This window comes from Coloeus monedula (assembly GCF_965178545.1).
Source record: "Coloeus monedula genome assembly, chromosome: 2".
Classification (NCBI taxonomy): domain Eukaryota; kingdom Metazoa; phylum Chordata; class Aves; order Passeriformes; family Corvidae; genus Coloeus; species Coloeus monedula.
Window position 1 is genome coordinate 90,261,888 of NC_138782.1, and position 17,597 is coordinate 90,279,484.

The 17,597-nt window shown below is 39.8% G+C and overlaps 1 protein-coding gene across 1 annotated transcript in view; it reads left to right on the forward strand.

Annotated features, from left to right (window-relative positions):
* LOC309570136 (collagen alpha-1(IX) chain-like) overlaps positions 1–17,597 on the forward strand; it is a gene marked incomplete at both ends in the record, with an annotated part of 79,153 nt that overhangs the window by 51,139 nt on the left and 10,417 nt on the right. Inside the window, 2 exon segments of the mRNA XM_082276763.1 lie at positions 13,286–13,363; positions 13,505–13,637. Coding sequence (XP_082132889.1) covers positions 13,286–13,363; positions 13,505–13,637 — 211 coding nt within the window.

The window sequence follows — 17,597 nt, forward strand, 5'->3', positions numbered from 1 at the left end:
AACTAGTACTAACACGTGGCTAGAACTAATTTGGTTTATAATGAATGAACAGCATAGTGTGAGAATCTGGGCACTGGTGATTGTAAAACCCCATCTGTTGGACAGAAAAGTCAATTCACTCTCCGGGTTGCCACAAGCAGGTTATTTGTGCCCTCTTCACACTGGAAAAAGATTTCTCAGTTTAGATCATTTCCTTGCAATGAAGCTCTGCTTTTCTTGGACTCACTTATGCCAGTTCTGACGAAAGCCCATTTATCTGGTATAATTATTGTGTGTGTATATATATAGATATATGTTTATATATATATACACACACACACTAAAACTTTTCCAGTATAAAAATGTCACAAGAAATCCCACACTCTGTCATTATTATGCTAGGAAAGGCTTCTCCAATATAGACCTGAACTCATCCTAAAAAATTTTCCACAGGCGGCATTAAATGGGATTACGGAGGAGGCTTAAAGACACAGATAGCTTGAAAATAGGAAATTTCCTGAAAGAACCTATTGAAATTTCACAGAACCAGAGGACGCTGTGTGTCAAATTTGAGCTGCATTACCTTGAAAATTGTGTTCAGTGCCCTGGACTATTATTCTCAATCACATCAAAGCATCTGCAATACTCTGAGAAATGTCCTAGAGGTACAGGAGACAGCCTGACTGACAGCAAATGTAGAAAAGGTTTTCTCTCATATTTATATGCTGACTGTGTCAAGCAGTTTTTCTGGTACTTCTGTGCTCCAGGACTGCTGACTAGTTCAGTTTGAATGCTGGAAGTAAGCATATTTATGAAGTATCCATGTGAGACAGTAATTGAGCAGTGGAACAAGTTGTCCATCCTTGGAGATAACAAAACTTGACAGGTATTCAGCAACTGAGATTAGCCCTCCTCTGGGCAGGGGATGGACTGGAGGACCTCCAGAAACTGTGCAAAACTGAACTAGTGTACGAGTCTCTGTCACACCTTTGATAAACTCACTACACCCCAACACAAGCAGGACGTTTGTGCTCTTCACTCCAGCACCTTAATTATTTTGAGATTTGGCTCAAGAGAACCCAGAACTAAAATTATCCTTCAAATTGTTAACACAAATCTAAACAGTTTTAAAAATTCAGACATAACTCTCTGTCTCAAATACTGAGTATGGTACCAAATAGAGTGCTGCTCATATGTACCTGTGTTTTTCAGATGGATTCTTGAGGGGCTTGAGAGATATTGTTATAGCGCTCCTGTGAAGTCACCTGGTAATCCTCAAAATTGCTAATTCTAGGCAAGCAGCTGCTTGCTCACCCTTTGCTACCACCTGGTTTTATTCTTAGCCTGGAAAGACCTTGGTTAGAAGAGACAAGGTAGTTCATTTTCCATGCCCAATTAGTTCTTGGTTTTCTTACAAAGCTTCCAGAAGGGAGGGTGGTTTTACAGTGGGGTGTTTGTCTGCCAAGGATTGGCCTGGGATCATTAACTCCTTTCACATGGGCTAGCAGGCATGAGATAGTAGCAACTTTTGTGGTTGTTATCTGTGAGTAAGGCTGAGCACTGACCTAGAAGAGGCAGGAGTCCTCTCCCACAGCTAATCCTCTGTGCCACTGCCTCCCCCTTGAACATGCATCTTCCCCCTCAGCTACTTAAAGTATGCTGTAAATCTCTGCAGCAACTGGCTGCTTTCTGGAGCGGCTGCAGCGTGCAATACAGTCTGCATAACCCAGGCAAGAGCACAAGTTTTGTGAAGAAATATGTTTGACATTTCAAAACAATGTAGTGAGGTTATTTTTATTCCTGCTTTTTTTGTGCATAGTTCCTGTGGATGGAGATGAGAATCCTGTACACAGGAGACACTCCTACTTGTTTTTCGTAGGGAGGCACTTGACTCTTGATTTGTAAGCCACCATAGCAGCTAAATTTCCATGCTCATCTTCCTAATACCTTTGCTGGAGGTTTTCTTCCGATTGATGCTTAGTTTAGGAAGGCATATGAACAAAGTATCATCCCAACTCTAGGCAAATGTAAGAAATCTTGAGGTACTTTACAAGAAGTTTTATTGTTAAAAATACTTCAACCTTACATACAAAAATTTAACCAAAAGACACCCAGAAAGTATAGCATCTTTGGATAATAAGACTTACCAAGTTTGTTGTACATGGACCTCAACAGTAACAAAAAAAATCTGAATTTAAAAAAGGTAGTAAAAACAGTTGTCTTGGGCAATCCAGCTATAGGACATAAAAAAATAAATGAGAAAACAACAAAACAAGTTCTGTGACATTTGCAGGAGTGAGTGACTAATTTACACATGACAACAGGAAATATCTAATCATATCTGATGAGATGCAGTTCAGAGAATTGCATCAGTAACACGGGAGACAGAGAAGCTTACACCACTACATAATCAACATGGATTTATTTATAAGCATGCCACCTTCCTCCTTTGGTGAGTCGCAGTAAAAGATTTGTTAATCTTTTTTAAAGCCAACCATTAAAACATGAATCAAGATGAAAAGATGGTAAACACTTTTCTGCTCAGCTTTGTCTTTTTTGTTTTGTATTGTTTCTTAAGAAATGTTCTTCATGTAGTTTTCCAGAAGAAATATCTTCCAGATATTTAACAACATAAGATTTTTTTTAATACAAGGTAAATTTTAATATAATTTTTTTAATATTTTTTTTTTCTGAATTTCTGTGATTTGCATGTGTCTTAAACATTGCTCTTAAACTGTCTGAGCACTCGATTCCTCACATTCTTGCAGCACAAATAGCTACTTACCAACTAGATAGAAAGTAAGTATCAAATCACTTGTTTGTGGTAGTGCAAGTCCTTCTTACATTCATTCTCAAGGGCAAGAGAGGGAGGAATGAGGCCCAGAAACTCTGAGTGCTAACAAACAGAGGTTCCAAGGTGTTCTTAAGATGTAGAAGTGGAAATTCTGATTGAACAAAGAGTGCAGTCACCCTGAGAAGTTCTGGAGTCTCTGTCCTTAGAGATGCTCTGGTCCCAGCCTGCTAAGGCCCTAAGCAACCTGCTCTGACTCTAAACTATGATTCTGCATTGAGAGGAGGCTGGACCAGGTGATCTCCCTGGGTCATTCCTGGACTAAATTCTTTTATGCTTCTACACTTTTTGGGTTCTTTTCTAACATCCAGTCTGTGAGGTGATCTTTGAGAATCTTCTCCATATAAAAGAGCAAAACTTCCATTCCAGTATCTTGCACTCTGAAAATATCAGGAAATATCAGTAAAAATTCCCTTCCTTCTCAAACCATGCCCGGCATTTTTTTAAGAGTACTATTAGGTCTAAGTCCTCTGAAATGTGTTCTGGCATTACAAGGGCAGTTTTTCCCTTTTGAATTTTCAGTATTCCAAATTGTTTAGGTATTAAAAGATAAGAACAGCTTTATCAGGTCAGATCAAAGGTCCATGTGGTCCAGCATAATTTCTCTGGTCAAGGTAATAGTGGATGCCTAGAGAAGCACGTAAATGTAGCACAGGTTCATAGGAACACTTCTCCCATGTGTTTTCTCAGACAGTATCTCTTTTTGATCCCATAAAAATTATAGCATTTTCAATGGTGAATACTAAAAGTAGTGGAAAAGAATCCCACCTCTCACCTACGAGTTGTATGGGGAAGTGCTGTTGCTTGTTTGGATTGTCTGGCTTCCAGCTTTGATTGGTAAACTTAGTCCTTGTGCTGCAAGAGAGTGACAACTGTTCTTTAGTCACTTTCCCACAGTGCTTAGACTTCATTAGATCTCATTTTTTTAGGTTTGACGAATCCTCATCCATTTAATTGTTTTCCCTACTGGAAGCATTTCAAACCTTTGATCATCCCTGCTGACCATGGTTTACACCGCAGCAGTTTGATGGTTTCTGCTTTGTTCATTATTGTTTCCTAATTTATTCTAGAGTGCAGTGTGCTTTCTGCCCATTACTGAGCACTAAGGTATGTTCCCATGGCTCTGCCTATCACAGCTGACACATAACTTTCTAGAACGTAGAAGTTACCATATATTTAGGACTGCTTGTTCACTGCCAATTATTTCCTCTTTATTTGTATGGAATTTCACCTGCTATTTTGTGAAAATCTTACTGGGTATTTTGAGAACTTCCAACAATTTATACCATCAGCTTTCACAGAATCACAGAATTACAGAATAACAGAACTGTTATGAATAATAGAATCACAGAATCACAGAACTGTTAAGGTTGGAAGGGATCTCTGGAGATCATCTGGTCCAACACCCCTGCCAAGGCAGGGTCACCTGGAGTGGGTGACACAGGAATGCATCCTGGTGGGTTTTGAGAGAGGGTGACTAATACTGTATCCCACAGCTGTAGGGAGGAGAGAAGATCCAACAGGCAGGAATTGTGCAGCAAGATTGATTTATTTAATTATTTTACAAACCCTTTTATAGACTTTTTTCTTCATAGTCTAATTGGACAAAGGATCAGCCACCCCTTGGGTGATTGGCTAAAATCCTAAACATCCATTGTCAAAATATTTTTCTACTGTACTATAAACAAGGCTTTGCAAGGCCACAGGTGTTCATAGTTTATAGAACTCTGCTAATCTCTTCGGAGAGAGAAAAGTATCCCACGGGCTTAGAAAGAAGCAAGAAAAATTCTTGCTAGCAGCAATATTGTATCTACAGGAGACTCCACAACCTCCCTGGGCAGCCTGTTCAGTGCTCTGCCACCCTCAATGCAAAGAAGTTCTTCCTCATGTTGAGGTGGATCTTCTTGTGTTTTGGTTTATGGCCACTGGTTCTCATCCTGAAATTGGGAGCCACTGAAAAGAGTCTGGCACCAACTTCTTGGCACCTGCATTTGAGGTCTATCTATGGATTGATGAAATCCCCTCTCGCTCTCCTCGTCTCTAGACTAAACAGGCCAAGCTCCTGCAGTCTCTTCTTACGAGAGAGATGCTCCAGACTCCTTATTGTCTTTATGGCCCTGCAGTGGATCCTTTCCAGTAGCTCCTTGTTTTTCTTGAACTGTGGAGACCAGAACTGAGCACAACAGTCCAGCTGTGGCCTCACTAGGGCAGAGTAGAGGGGGACAATCACCTCCCTCGAGCTGTTGGCCACACTCTTCCTGATGCACCCCAGGTCACTGTTGGCCCTCCTGGACACAAGAGCACACTGCCAGCTCAATTTTTATTGCTCGGGTAAATTTCAAATTTTCATTTTTATTGCTCAGGTAATTTCCTTTATCTGCAGATGTTACCTCCCCATTCCAATGTGATTCAATGTGATCTGCCTTCCAGATCACATTTATGAATATTTTTAATGGCACAGGCTTTTTTACAAGTCTCTGTGGGACTTCTCTAATAAGTCCCCCTCTGCTTTTAAAATTACCATGAAATTTGCCCTTTGATTTCTGCTTTGTTGTTGTCATTTTGGCAGCACACTGTTCAGAAACAGCCAGTTGAGGCACAATGTTGGGTTCACTGGGAAAAAACAGGAGGACTAATGTTAAAAATTTTTTGTGGTTCTTAGTTTTTTTCTCAATTAATTTCTGCCCAGAACATTTTTTGCAACTCAGTAGCTCTGCTGAGGTCAGTAACCAGGTGTAAGAGGAAGTGCAAAATCAGTGCAATGAAAATGCAGGCCTTGATATAGACCTAAATACTTACAAGCTTCTAATATTATACTTCAAGTATTTAATTCTTCTGTTATTGTTATATATTTATGTCCTTTATATTTCTCACAAGAGAGAAAATAGCAATTTTTAAAACTTGGAACATTTCTTTTTGATACAGAACATGTCTTGAAGATGAAAATACATATTCTAAATGTCATCAATGCTATATAGAGGTCTGTGTGTGTCAGTTTTCTGTGGTCCTAAGACCACACTTTATTGAACCAAAGCTTTCATTTCAGGATGAACAGAGCACCCTACTGTCCCCATCCCAGAGCTGTTCAGACAGTCCTTGAATAAGCATGAAACTATAGAGTGATGCCCCGAGTCTGTGAAAATCCTGAAATTACTTTAGGAAAATCTGAGGACTTTGGAGATTGCCGTTTTAGAAAAAAATCCTACAGAAACCTCATGGTCGTCAACAGTGTGAAATAGCTTTTTTTTTCCCCCGATGCCACAAAAATCAGCATTTGTGCCATAGAATTTGCTATTTTTTGTAACCAAGAAGACATATACACATATTTATTTCCTTTCCTGCCCTGTCAGGATCTCTCATCCTCTGCTTTCTGGATGGGGGTAAACCTGTCCCCTCCTTGGGTCCAGGAAACTGGAGCTTGACTGGGCTGAGGATAGGAGGCAGGATGCCGAGTCTGGCCAGGGAAGGCAGGCAGAGAGATGGGGAGTGATGGAGAAAGCCTGGTTGCTGTCTCAAGTAACCATAAACTAATTTTATTTTCAGGAGTATTTTTACCTGTGAACCAGTGTTGTGATGCACATATGCTGGTGTTAGAAAGGGAAAACCTGATCCCATTTAAATCAACAGATATTTTCTTAGTAGTATCATGATCTCTTTCAAAGGGTATTTAATGACAGTAAAATAAATTACACTTGCTGCAATATTTAGAGATAAATATCAACAGAACTAAGTACCATCATGTCAACAATTATAAAGAGTTCAGTTTTTTCTATAACAGAATCTTAGGTATTAGAAAGAGAGAACGATATAAAATAATATTATCAAGACTCATTAAACTGTGACTGAAAATATTTCCAAATTTGGAGTGGTTTTTTGTTTTGTTTTGTTTTTAGTTGCATGCAATTTGGATCCAGCTCTCGGTAATAGTATTTGCTATTATAAATGAGAAAATTTTCACTACATTTTATACTCAACAATAACTAATAAATAACAGCAGAGCCTGTTTCTGATCTTATTTCTGTTTTTGAAAATGAGTGTGATCAGTAGATGGACACAGATGTATGTTAAGTGAGATCAGAGTTGTAATCTCTGCTGAAACACAGCAGTGTTCATTGCAATATTAGCATAGTTATGCTTGAAGTCTGCTTAACTTTTCACTTTCTCTGCCATTCCACTAGAAAATAAACTCTCCTGTGTTTAAGATAATCTGTAACACTGACTGTACATTTGGGGATAATTGCTGTCTGACACCCCTGGAGACAACATACAAATCTTCTGACCGAGAAAGAAATAAAAATAGGAATGATACTACAATATAGACTTTCATCCAAAGGTAATGGGAACTGCAAGCCTCATCTACAGAAAGAATTATTATGGCAAGTGGACATAGAGCTAAAGTGGAAGTTTGCCTGACCCCACTTAGAGACCATCTCTATTTGTGCTCCAAGAACACTCCTGAGGGATTTGTTGAAGTTTGTAGACTACATTGGGACAGCCTAGGTGTTCACAAATTTGCTGCAGTGCCATTACAGTGAGGTTCACCTGGAAAGAGGATTGTGCTGCGGAGGGAGATGAGAATCCCCAGGTTTCATTGAGTGACCTCTTTTAGAAAGAAGCTGTTTGGTGTTTATGCAAAACAGCATCTGACAGCTTGAAAAAAATGCTGTTTTTCATCCCATGCCAAAATTCATAAAATTTTGGATAGAAAAGTACATTTTTATGATGAAGGTAAGAATTTATTGGATAATAAATTATTTGTTAACTTCCAGTGATGTGTTGGAACCTGACAAGGATTATAGTTTTGCTGTCAATTCAATTACCCTACACTTGAGGAAGCTGGTTTAATTATTTGTTTCTGGTTTAATTAAAAGGCGCTTAAGTCAGTGCAAGTTTTGCCCCTGATATCAATGAGATCAGTCCCAGGTCCAAGTTACCTTAACTCTAAGCATGATAAAGAGCAGGTTTTTCAGAAATGCCATCACTCACAGCCACACAGTCAATCTTGAGCTGCGAGAGCCAAACACAACGTAACAACAAACTCACTCAAGAGTGTGGTATGTGCTTATCCTGAGGTCTGGTAAATTCCAGGGAGAGCAGTGACCCTTACACTGTAGGTAAGGATAAAGAAGGTAGAAAAGCATAAAGTGGATTTTTTGTTACTGTAAACTGAACAGAGAACGTGGCCATAAGAAGCTGAAGTCACATGAGAAGACAAAAGGCACAATTTAGAGAAGACCACATGGGAGAGAAGTGGTCCCCAGGAGATAGGAGAGAGATAGGCAATAAATAAGAACTAATGTCTTCCCTGCTGCTCCTCTCCTTTCCAACTGCATGTGGAAGAGATGTGTAGGGCTGGGAACATTAACCACTGGTCCTTTATGGGATCACTCATGCAGGCAGAGGCCCCACTTTAACTGCACAAATTGGACTTTAGTAGTTCCTCCAGTTCCAAGGCCTGTTCTTGAAGCTCCAGTACCTTCATATACATCACAAATACTTTTCAGGGGAAGAACAAACTTGCCTAGTTCCTCCTAAAATTCCTGCTCAAAAGTATGTCAGTGACACTGAGCTCCTTCAAGCCCAGTCAGAAAATAAACATCAAGAAAGGATTTTTCATTTCATTTAGTCATCCTAAATTGTTGTAAACCCAAGCCTGTACTGAGAAACCTTCTGCTCTGCCACATTTCATGGCTCCTTCTGAGCCAAACTTTGCTTACTGTGGTTTTTGCTGGATTGTGCCTTCTGAAGTCCAACTGCAGCCACCTTGCTGCAAGCCTTTCAATCACAGAGAGCAAGCTTTATATCTGCAAGAGAAGCTGGGTCCCCCATTTGCTATTTCCCTCCAATTCAGCCACATTCTCAGAGACAGCAGTATGAATACCTGTCCTCCAACTCAAGCTACACAGAAGAACAGGATTATGGAATGAATATGGAATCAGATATTCGAGGAGTGGAATGTGAAGTCAGGTATGTAAGCACACCTCTGCATGCTAGCAAGGCGATGACATTCCTACATAGCTTATTTTCAGGAGATAGTATTTGAACAAAGTCACCACTGTTTAATTAATCCACTCTCAAAAGATGATCAATTAGTGTTTAAACGATGAATCCCTGAACAACTGGCTAAATAGCAATCACTGTGCACTAAACTTTTCTGAAAAAAATCTATACTGGCCCAATTAATAAAAAGAGAAAACTATGAAGTGACATAGAGTGACAAAAAAATAGTTAGATCAGCTAAACATGAGTGTTAGTTGGATGGGGACTGTCTCTGTGACAGCAAGATATGTAAGATACATACTCCATCTATCCCAGTTTACATTTTCTTGAAATAGGAATAATATTGGCTATATCATGGGGCTATTAAATTTGGTTCCACTAGTTTGTCTGTTAATATTTTTCTGGCTCTTTCAAGGTGATGTGATAATTATTAGCAGAACATCTAATCAGGAATTTCATCACAGATTGTGAGTTTTCCTTCAAGATGGAGACATTAAAATGCACACAGAGCAACCAGAGGCTATTATTCTTCTAAAGAATTTTTCTTTTGCCCTCAAACAGAATAGTAAATGTGTTTTCCCAGCTTTAGTTACATAGTGTCTCCCATGTTTTATTTCACTAAAAATATCTTTTGAAGATCCTGTATTGGGAAAATACTCCAGACATAAAAGAGGTTCCCCCCTTGAGAATTGCTGTGATGAAATGCAAGCAAAATTAGATTATAGATTGCTCAGAAACAGAGTATATGTTCTCTGAATTTCTCTCTTGAATGTTTTCTGAATAAGACTCCCCCTCTTTGGAGAGAATGATGTATGTGTTAAAAACCCCAGACACAACTGATGGCAGACATCTTCACACCATGTACCAAAAAATATTGCTAATTTACTGTAAGGTGGTACTACTTAGTTCCATATCTAACTACTGGAATGGGTTTTTCTTCCTTAATACTGTCTCAAATAAATTTGCAGTACTGAGCAGTCCCAAAGGCAAAGGTATTGCCACAGCTTATATACAACAAAAGAGATGGTTTGTCACCTGACTCTTTTCCATCCCTTCACAAACCTTCTGGTATTCTTTCTAAGCCCTGGGTGCTTTCAGTTGTTCCTTCACATGCCATGTGCCCCTGACATTCCCCTTCATTATAGCTTCAAGTGACTTCCATGTGCTGCTCTTTCTCCTGCTCCTTATAGACTCCTTCTGTGCCCTACAGGTACCTTTCCATGCCACAATGGAAATATCTGCATGGGGGATAAGGCACTTGGGTGTGCGGTGACTTGGGCAAACTTCTTGTGAAATCAAATTAATAATTTGCTTCTTTTGGTTTTTTATTTGACAGAGGTTTCATGTGACAATCCTGGTGCTGCTAGATTATGTTCACAATCGTGTTGGACCACAAGAGTCCTTGGATGTACCTTCCTCTTGAAGGGTGAAAAAATGGTATCACCAAAGATACACTGCCTTAGGCATCAAAAGTAGACATTACTCATGGCAAACTGTTTGTGTTTGTGATCTAGCTCTACCCTTTATAAAAATAGATTTAAAACTGTAAACCACATTAACACTGAAATTACCAGCACTGGGAATGTGTCTTATAGCAAATTGGGATGAATGGGATAGTTCGTTTCTTCAGACACTTATCAGACAGCAGAGGTTATTGCATTTTCTATATCCCACACTTTGAAAAATCTGGAAATTTAAGGCATTATTAACCAGACTATCAGTAATCTAGAGAAGATGAAGCCTTACAAATGTGATGTATAAACATAACCTAGCATACTTTTTCATACATACATGAATTTTGACTGTGGTGCCTAACAGGACTTTCTGGCCATTTAATCTCTTTTCCTTGTTTTTTTCATGCATACAGATTTTAGTTTCTCTCTCTTTTTTCCATCCATGAACAAACATGAGTAAATATCTTTGCGTGTCCAAGCATATGCAATAGTCCCTTTGGAAAGGGAGTGCTTTATCAATTATAACAGAACAGGAGTCTGCTTAATAATGCCTATGTGCATGCCTTGAGGTTAGAGTCTAAGCAAAGAAACCCCTTTACATAATCTGTTTTATTTAGAAAACCCAAAATAACCAATTTTTTTTTCAGAAAAACCTGTCTGGGACCTCACCAGACAGGCTTCTCCTGAGACCACCTGATGAGTAAATCAGTGAGAAATGGAAATGCCTTCTTTATAGGACACAGATTCCCTCCTCAGAGCTTTTAGTGTTAACACCACATCAGGGCCATCAGCTTCCTCACACCTTCTGGTGCATATAACTCGTTCCCCTGCCTGTCTGAACAGCAGACCCCACCATTCAGAGACTGGCTTTGCTAAACTTAACATTTTCTGAATCTGCCTGCCCTAGTGCTGGTGAAAGAAGCAGCCTTTAATTTGTTCTCTTGGCTTCTTTATATTCAGCTGGCTCCAGAGATCCGCCCTCAGAGCCCACCAGGACACACGTCTGTCCAGCCTCCACCTCCTTCCCTTGGAGAGATTAAAACCAGCCCAGCAGCCTGCACCTCCCTCTCTGCTGAGTCCTGGTGCAGCAGGAGCAGCTGTCTGCACCCACTGCTGCACTCCTCTGTCGGACTAATGAGAGGGAAGCAGGCAGTGTGACGATACACACTGAGTATTCACATGAGAGAAGTGAAGAAATCCAGCAGTGAAGATGAAAAGCCACTGGTAAGAAAACAAGTGGGATTTAGAGACATCTGTAAATAAGAGATTAGAACAGTGAAAGCTGTCCTTGCCAGCATTATATGAGGGGACTACCATAAAAAGAGCTTTATTGACGTGTTTTATTATAAGGCAAAAATAAAATGTTGTCATGTAAAGAAATTGTCTTGTCAAAGAAATTGTCTTGTCAAATCTGTTAGTAAATCCTTAACTGTTTTTTTATACATTTAATATGCATGGCTTGGAGGAGAAATTTAATAACAAAACCTGTCAGAAACTATAGATTCATACTGGAGTTTTCTTTCTGTTTACAGGAAAATTACAGCTTTCTTTTACCTGTGTAGTTTTCTGTGGTCTTTCATCTCAGCCACCATCCAGCACCAATCAAGTAAGGAGACAGATTTTATCCACATTTTATCTTTGTGTAATTTTGAATGTCAAAAGAATTATCCTGTGTTTATTCAAAACTAAAATCCTCTGTAGCTAGCCATCACACAAAGCGAGAGCTGTCTATGAGCATTTATGTATGGATGGATGGATAGAAGGATGCATATGAAAAGCAGGGCAAAAAGCAAGAACTGTGTGTGTTGCTTTAAATTTGCTATTAGATGTACTTTTAAGGTAAGGATTAAAACCTGGATTTAGGTGGTAGGTACGGACACAAACCTTCCCCTGTCTTTCAGTGCTTCTAGTTAGACATTCTTCTGCTACATGTGGCAATAAACTGGTTCTACTTTATTTGCTGGGCATAAAATGTAAATGGCTGGATGTTAGCCATGTGCCTCATCAAAGAATATAGAATGAGGTCTTTTCTAAGGTGTAACATGTCAACCTGAATGTTCTCTTTAAGCCTATGTTGTCAGAAGGAAACCCACATTTAGGGTTGAGCCTTTGCAGCACACAAGAGGCTCTCTGTAGGTTAGAAAAGTTTCTCCTTCCAACTTCCACTCTTCATTCTTCCCTATCCACACTCTGCTAACATTTTCCAGATTGACTTGGTACTGGACTTGTACATGGCTCTTAAACTCTTCAAATAAATGCTCATTTTTCCTTCCTCCTTCCTTAAATCTGGGACTCTTGTAGGTCTTATGGTCACTACAAGTTTTTTTGACAAATAATATTCTGAAAAATTGGATTTTTAGATTTAGTTTCCTCAAACAAATTTCTTCTACTTTCTTGTTTGGGTAAACAAAAACAGTCTGTAAGTTCTTCTTGCCCTCACCCTACATTTCGTGAATGTTCATTTTCTGATCAAATCTGGCACAGGGGAGAGTGGGAAAGTTTGAAATACCAGAGAAGATGGAAAAGATGCCAACAGATTCTCAACAACTTCTTTAGTTGGCATGAGGTTTGTTTAAGTTTCCTTGGGACTAGGGACACTGTTGATTTAGGAAACTGGCCTTATTTTTTTTTTAAGTTTGCTTGATCCACCAAAAGTTACAACCCAAAATCTCGTTACACAGCAGGCCTTCTTTAGCTACAACTACTTCTCAACAGCTCTGCAAGAGAAGAATGCATTCACAACACTCTCATTTAAAGGCTTGAAAGAAAAAATCAAATAATATATCAAGTTACCATTTTTTATTTGGAGCTCTCTAGAAGCAGATGATTATTTTCTTAGACCTCTTTACTGAGTACAGTTTAAATTATTATATACTTCTAATTGTTATTACTTATAGCTCTATTTAATTAATAATAATCTTACAGTTGCTTCAGTTAATTTTCTAAGGTGATCTGAGCCAATGTGCAGGCACATACTTAGTAAATTCACTTCTTTTTGCAGGACTACCAGTTATTCTGGGTGCCAGTCACAGAATTGATATCTGCCCAACAATCAGGATTGGTCAAGATGACTTACCAGGCAAGTAGCATCCTGACTTTTTCAGGAAAAAGCTGTTGTTCAAAAAATTTATCAGGTTATATTCAGCTCTGTGACAGCACAATTCTCAAATTAAACTAAAATGAAATTTACATTATGGACATCTGTATTTTTTTCTTGCAGGCTTTGACCTGATTTCTCAGTTCCAAATAGAAAAAGCTGCTTCCCAAGGAATTATCGAAAGAGTAGTGGGATCCACTTCTCTACAAGTGGCTTATAAATTGGGACCCAATGTAGACTTCAGGATACCAACCAGGTAATGCCTTCCTTGTTTGGCTTTAAAATATAGATATTTTACAATCTTATTGTTTAAGGGGTAGATCTCCCACCAACTAGATCTAATTTGAAGCTTTTGGAAGGGGAAAGAGGAATTCAACTTTTTTTGTTTTTCATTGCCACCACCAGATCAGACTGATTCTGTAGCAGCAATTTCAGGGACTTCCACTTGCTTCTAACCAATGATATTACTCAGAGTGCCTCAAAATTTGCTGATACTAAGGGATTCACCTCTAGAAAGTCACGTCAGAAGCTGCTGATGACTTGAAATAGGAGGCAAAGAAAATGTAACAGGAGGAGAGGGAAGAAAGTTTTCTCAAAATATTGACATAAAGGGATCTTTCTGATCATGTGAGGCTTGCAGAGGCAAGGTAGGATAATAACTCACTGATTCTGAGGTAAAGCTTTTTCATTGTGTGTTTGGTTTAGGTCACAGGTACATGAATGTTCCTGGCTGATTTATGGTCATTTAAGATATAAAAGTTGAAAATTATTATTTAGCATGTCACAGTGAATTTGTGACAGAAGTCAGGATTTAGGAATCTAATTATGTTTGTGCTTTACAGGCCAGATTTGCTGCTGGTGAAGGAATAGAGACAGTACAGCAGGGTAGAGATGTCTTTGCCAAATTTAGGCAAGTCTGGATTCTGTTCCAGCACCTTATGTAATCAAGAATGCCTCAACTTAGCAATTAACTGACAAGACTATTAACTGGACAATTGTTTCAGCTAGGAATGACTGGGTTGTGAAGTGTTTCTGTCTCACTCTGCCTATCACTGACAACTTTTCTTGCTGCAGTCCTCTCTGGCTCCTACCTTCATAGCCACCAGGTTAAGCTACTTTAGAGCTTTAGTGTTTGGTTTCTTTCAGTCCCAGACAGAAATCAGGGCTGCTAGTGCATGAGTGTGAATCCAAACACAGACAGCAAATGGGCTCATTGCTTCAGTAAAAGTTGGAGATTCTCAGATAGAAGCAGCAATATTTTCACTTTCAAGAGAGTTTAGATTTATTGCTATAGATGGTTCTAATGAAATATGTGCTTGATGTACAAAAGTTATCCCTGAACAAGCCTATATCAACCACCTTACTACAGCATCTGAGCTGACTACTGCCATTGGGGTCGTTGGCCCAGGGAATGGATTAAGGTTTGAGTCCCAACCATGCTCTAGTGCATCAGTGTGCTGCTCCTCTGTCACGGAGCCCGAGCTCGCTGCTCTGCTCCAGAGTTGTTTTACAGCGTGGCCCTCTCAGTGGGAGGGAAGAGGAGGGAAGGGGAGGGGAGGGGAGGGAAGGGAGGGAGAGAAGGGGCGGGCAGTGCACGGCAGGACAGAGCTGCCCGGCCCGCCTCGGCTCCCGGAGCTGTCCGTGCCCGCGGTGCTGAAGCCGCACCAGCCGCGGGCCGGGATGCTGTGGCCGGGATGCTGCGGCCGGGATGCTGTGGCCGGGATGCTGTGGCCGGGGTGCTGTGGCCGGGGTGCTGTGGCCGGGGTGCTGTGGCCGGGGCTCACACACAGGAGATCACCCTCCGGCCCCCGGCCTGTGCGCTCCTGCTGCATCGAGAGGTGGGGGAGGAAAAAATAGAGTGAGTTTTGGAAAAATGTCCAGCATGGATTTCCGAAGCTGGATGGCTGCTATAGCCCAAGTGCCATAGGAGCACTGGGGAGGGACCCGCATCAAACACGTTGGCAATGGGCAAATAATTTTTTAGGCTAACATATGATAATTATACTAAGGCAGAGGAGCCCATTTTAGAGTGGCTATATGGTATGGGAATGAGAGCTCAACTGGATGGGCATGGCCGAGCATTGAGTCTTTGATGTAGCAATAGCTTATGCCTGGAAAAACTCACAGAGCTTCCTTAAAATGCTACTGAGCTGTAGGTTGATCTTTCTGCTGCTTAGCATGCTTGCTCAGAAGTATATCCCAGAATGAACAGAAATGACTGCACGCAGGTCATAACTTAGATTCTCCCATCATCCAAATAAATTCCCATTGGCCACTGCTTCTTCTAGAGTAAAGTCTGCTGAATGATCAATACAACATTCTCAATGCAGTAATGGTGTGGTGTAATCATGGTGCAGTAACTTTGTGTGGAACAGCCATGACACATAGCTCTTTTCGCTGAACATGGTGAACCCATTATATTTCAATTTAATCTATGTACATGTTATAAGTGTCCACCACTTAGTAACTACAAAATTAATCCTGGTTATTTGGATAATAATCATGTTTATTTTTAGCAGAAAACTAAAAAAATATATTGGCACAAAGAAGTATGTTCATGATACATTTCTGACACGTACGAAAAGGGCTAGTTATCTTTGTGCACTGGATGAAATCTTAAACCTTTGACTTCACAAATGCAACTGTCACCACACACACACACACAACATAGAGAGGACATTTACAAAGATTTATCAGTAAACTTGAAACATCCAGAGAATTTCAAAGGTGGATTTTCCATTTTTTTTTCCTTTGGGAATATTGCTTTTCTGTGAAGTAGTGCTCCTCAAGCGCACATGCTTGAAGGTCTGGCTTTTCTACACAACCACCAAAGTTCTTCAGGTGCTTTTCCTTTCACATTGAGAGTAAGCTATCCTACACAGATATTGATGAGGATGCTGAAATAGAAAAGACAAAATGCAGCTAAGAAGCTAATTAGGTCATAAGAGAATTAATTAGCTCAGAACTGGAAGTTTCTGAAGAATAAAGATCAGCTGAGGGTAATTAGTCCTAACAAATAGCTTCTGGTTAATGACTTAGGACAGATGCTTTTAAAAGTGCTGAGCTAAGTTTTTTTGTTATTGCTTGTTCAATTGCTTCTAGGTGGTATCTGCCAGGTCAGCTGTGATAACAGGCAGCTTCAGGAGATGCAGACACCAGTGTCTCCAGATTGAGCAAAAGAACCCTCAACCCTGGGCACATGGTACTGCAGTATCATGAGAATGGCCACAGCAATTTCCACAACCACCTCCAGTGGGTTGTGCTAACATTTCTAAAATCTTCATTTAGCAAGGACTAAGTTAATTCAGTGAGAAATGGAGCTCACCTGAGAAATTAACTCGAAGAAACAAATGTAATAAAATAAGCAGTTACTCTGTAGAATTTAAATAGGTACATAGTTGACCTTTAAACACACTCTTCTGCTCTTGATGTGATTTACCAAAATATGAATATTGATCTAATATCGATATCCAACTGACATGGACAAAAACTCTCTAACAGTTCAGAGTTAGAAAGTGCATGTTTTATTTGGTGCCAGGCTCTGCGTGGGATATCTCCCTAAGATGCAGGGCCCCGATACAAGCAAACACACAGCTTTTTATTTACAAAAATTATGAATATCCAAAATACAAATGCATATTCATAACATTAACACCTCCCATTCTCCGCTTCGTATGGAAATGAGCTTAAGTGTCATTAAGCATGCGTAGTGTGTGTTCTGAATTGAGTCGGTGGTCTTGAATTGGTCCTAAAAAAGATGAAGTAACTCATCTTCCTCATTTTGACCTTTTTGCTTCTCTGAACTTTAACAGTCCTAATTACTTTAGTGACCTCTAAGTTTCCTCTTGTGTGACTTTTGGACGGATTCCCACAAAGGGAGGAAATTGGTAATTGTCCTTGTTCCCTACACCAACTTATCAATGTTTCTACTCCTCGTTCTAAGCACAGCTAAGCAAACATACAAATGACAGATCATCAGTTATTTAGTAATCAGTTGCTAACATCTTAAAACCCATTTCAGGTCCAGCTCTCTTAACTACTTTAATTAACTCTGGCTGGGCCCAAATTCCTTCCTATTCTAACTAATTTCAACACAGCTAGCCTATAACTAAAATATTTATGTTTCTTCTAAATCTATGTTTCAGATGAGTCCTGGGGTCAGTGGGATGGGTCAGGGCTTTCCTCACCATAGTCAGATGACTTACCTTGGTTGTAT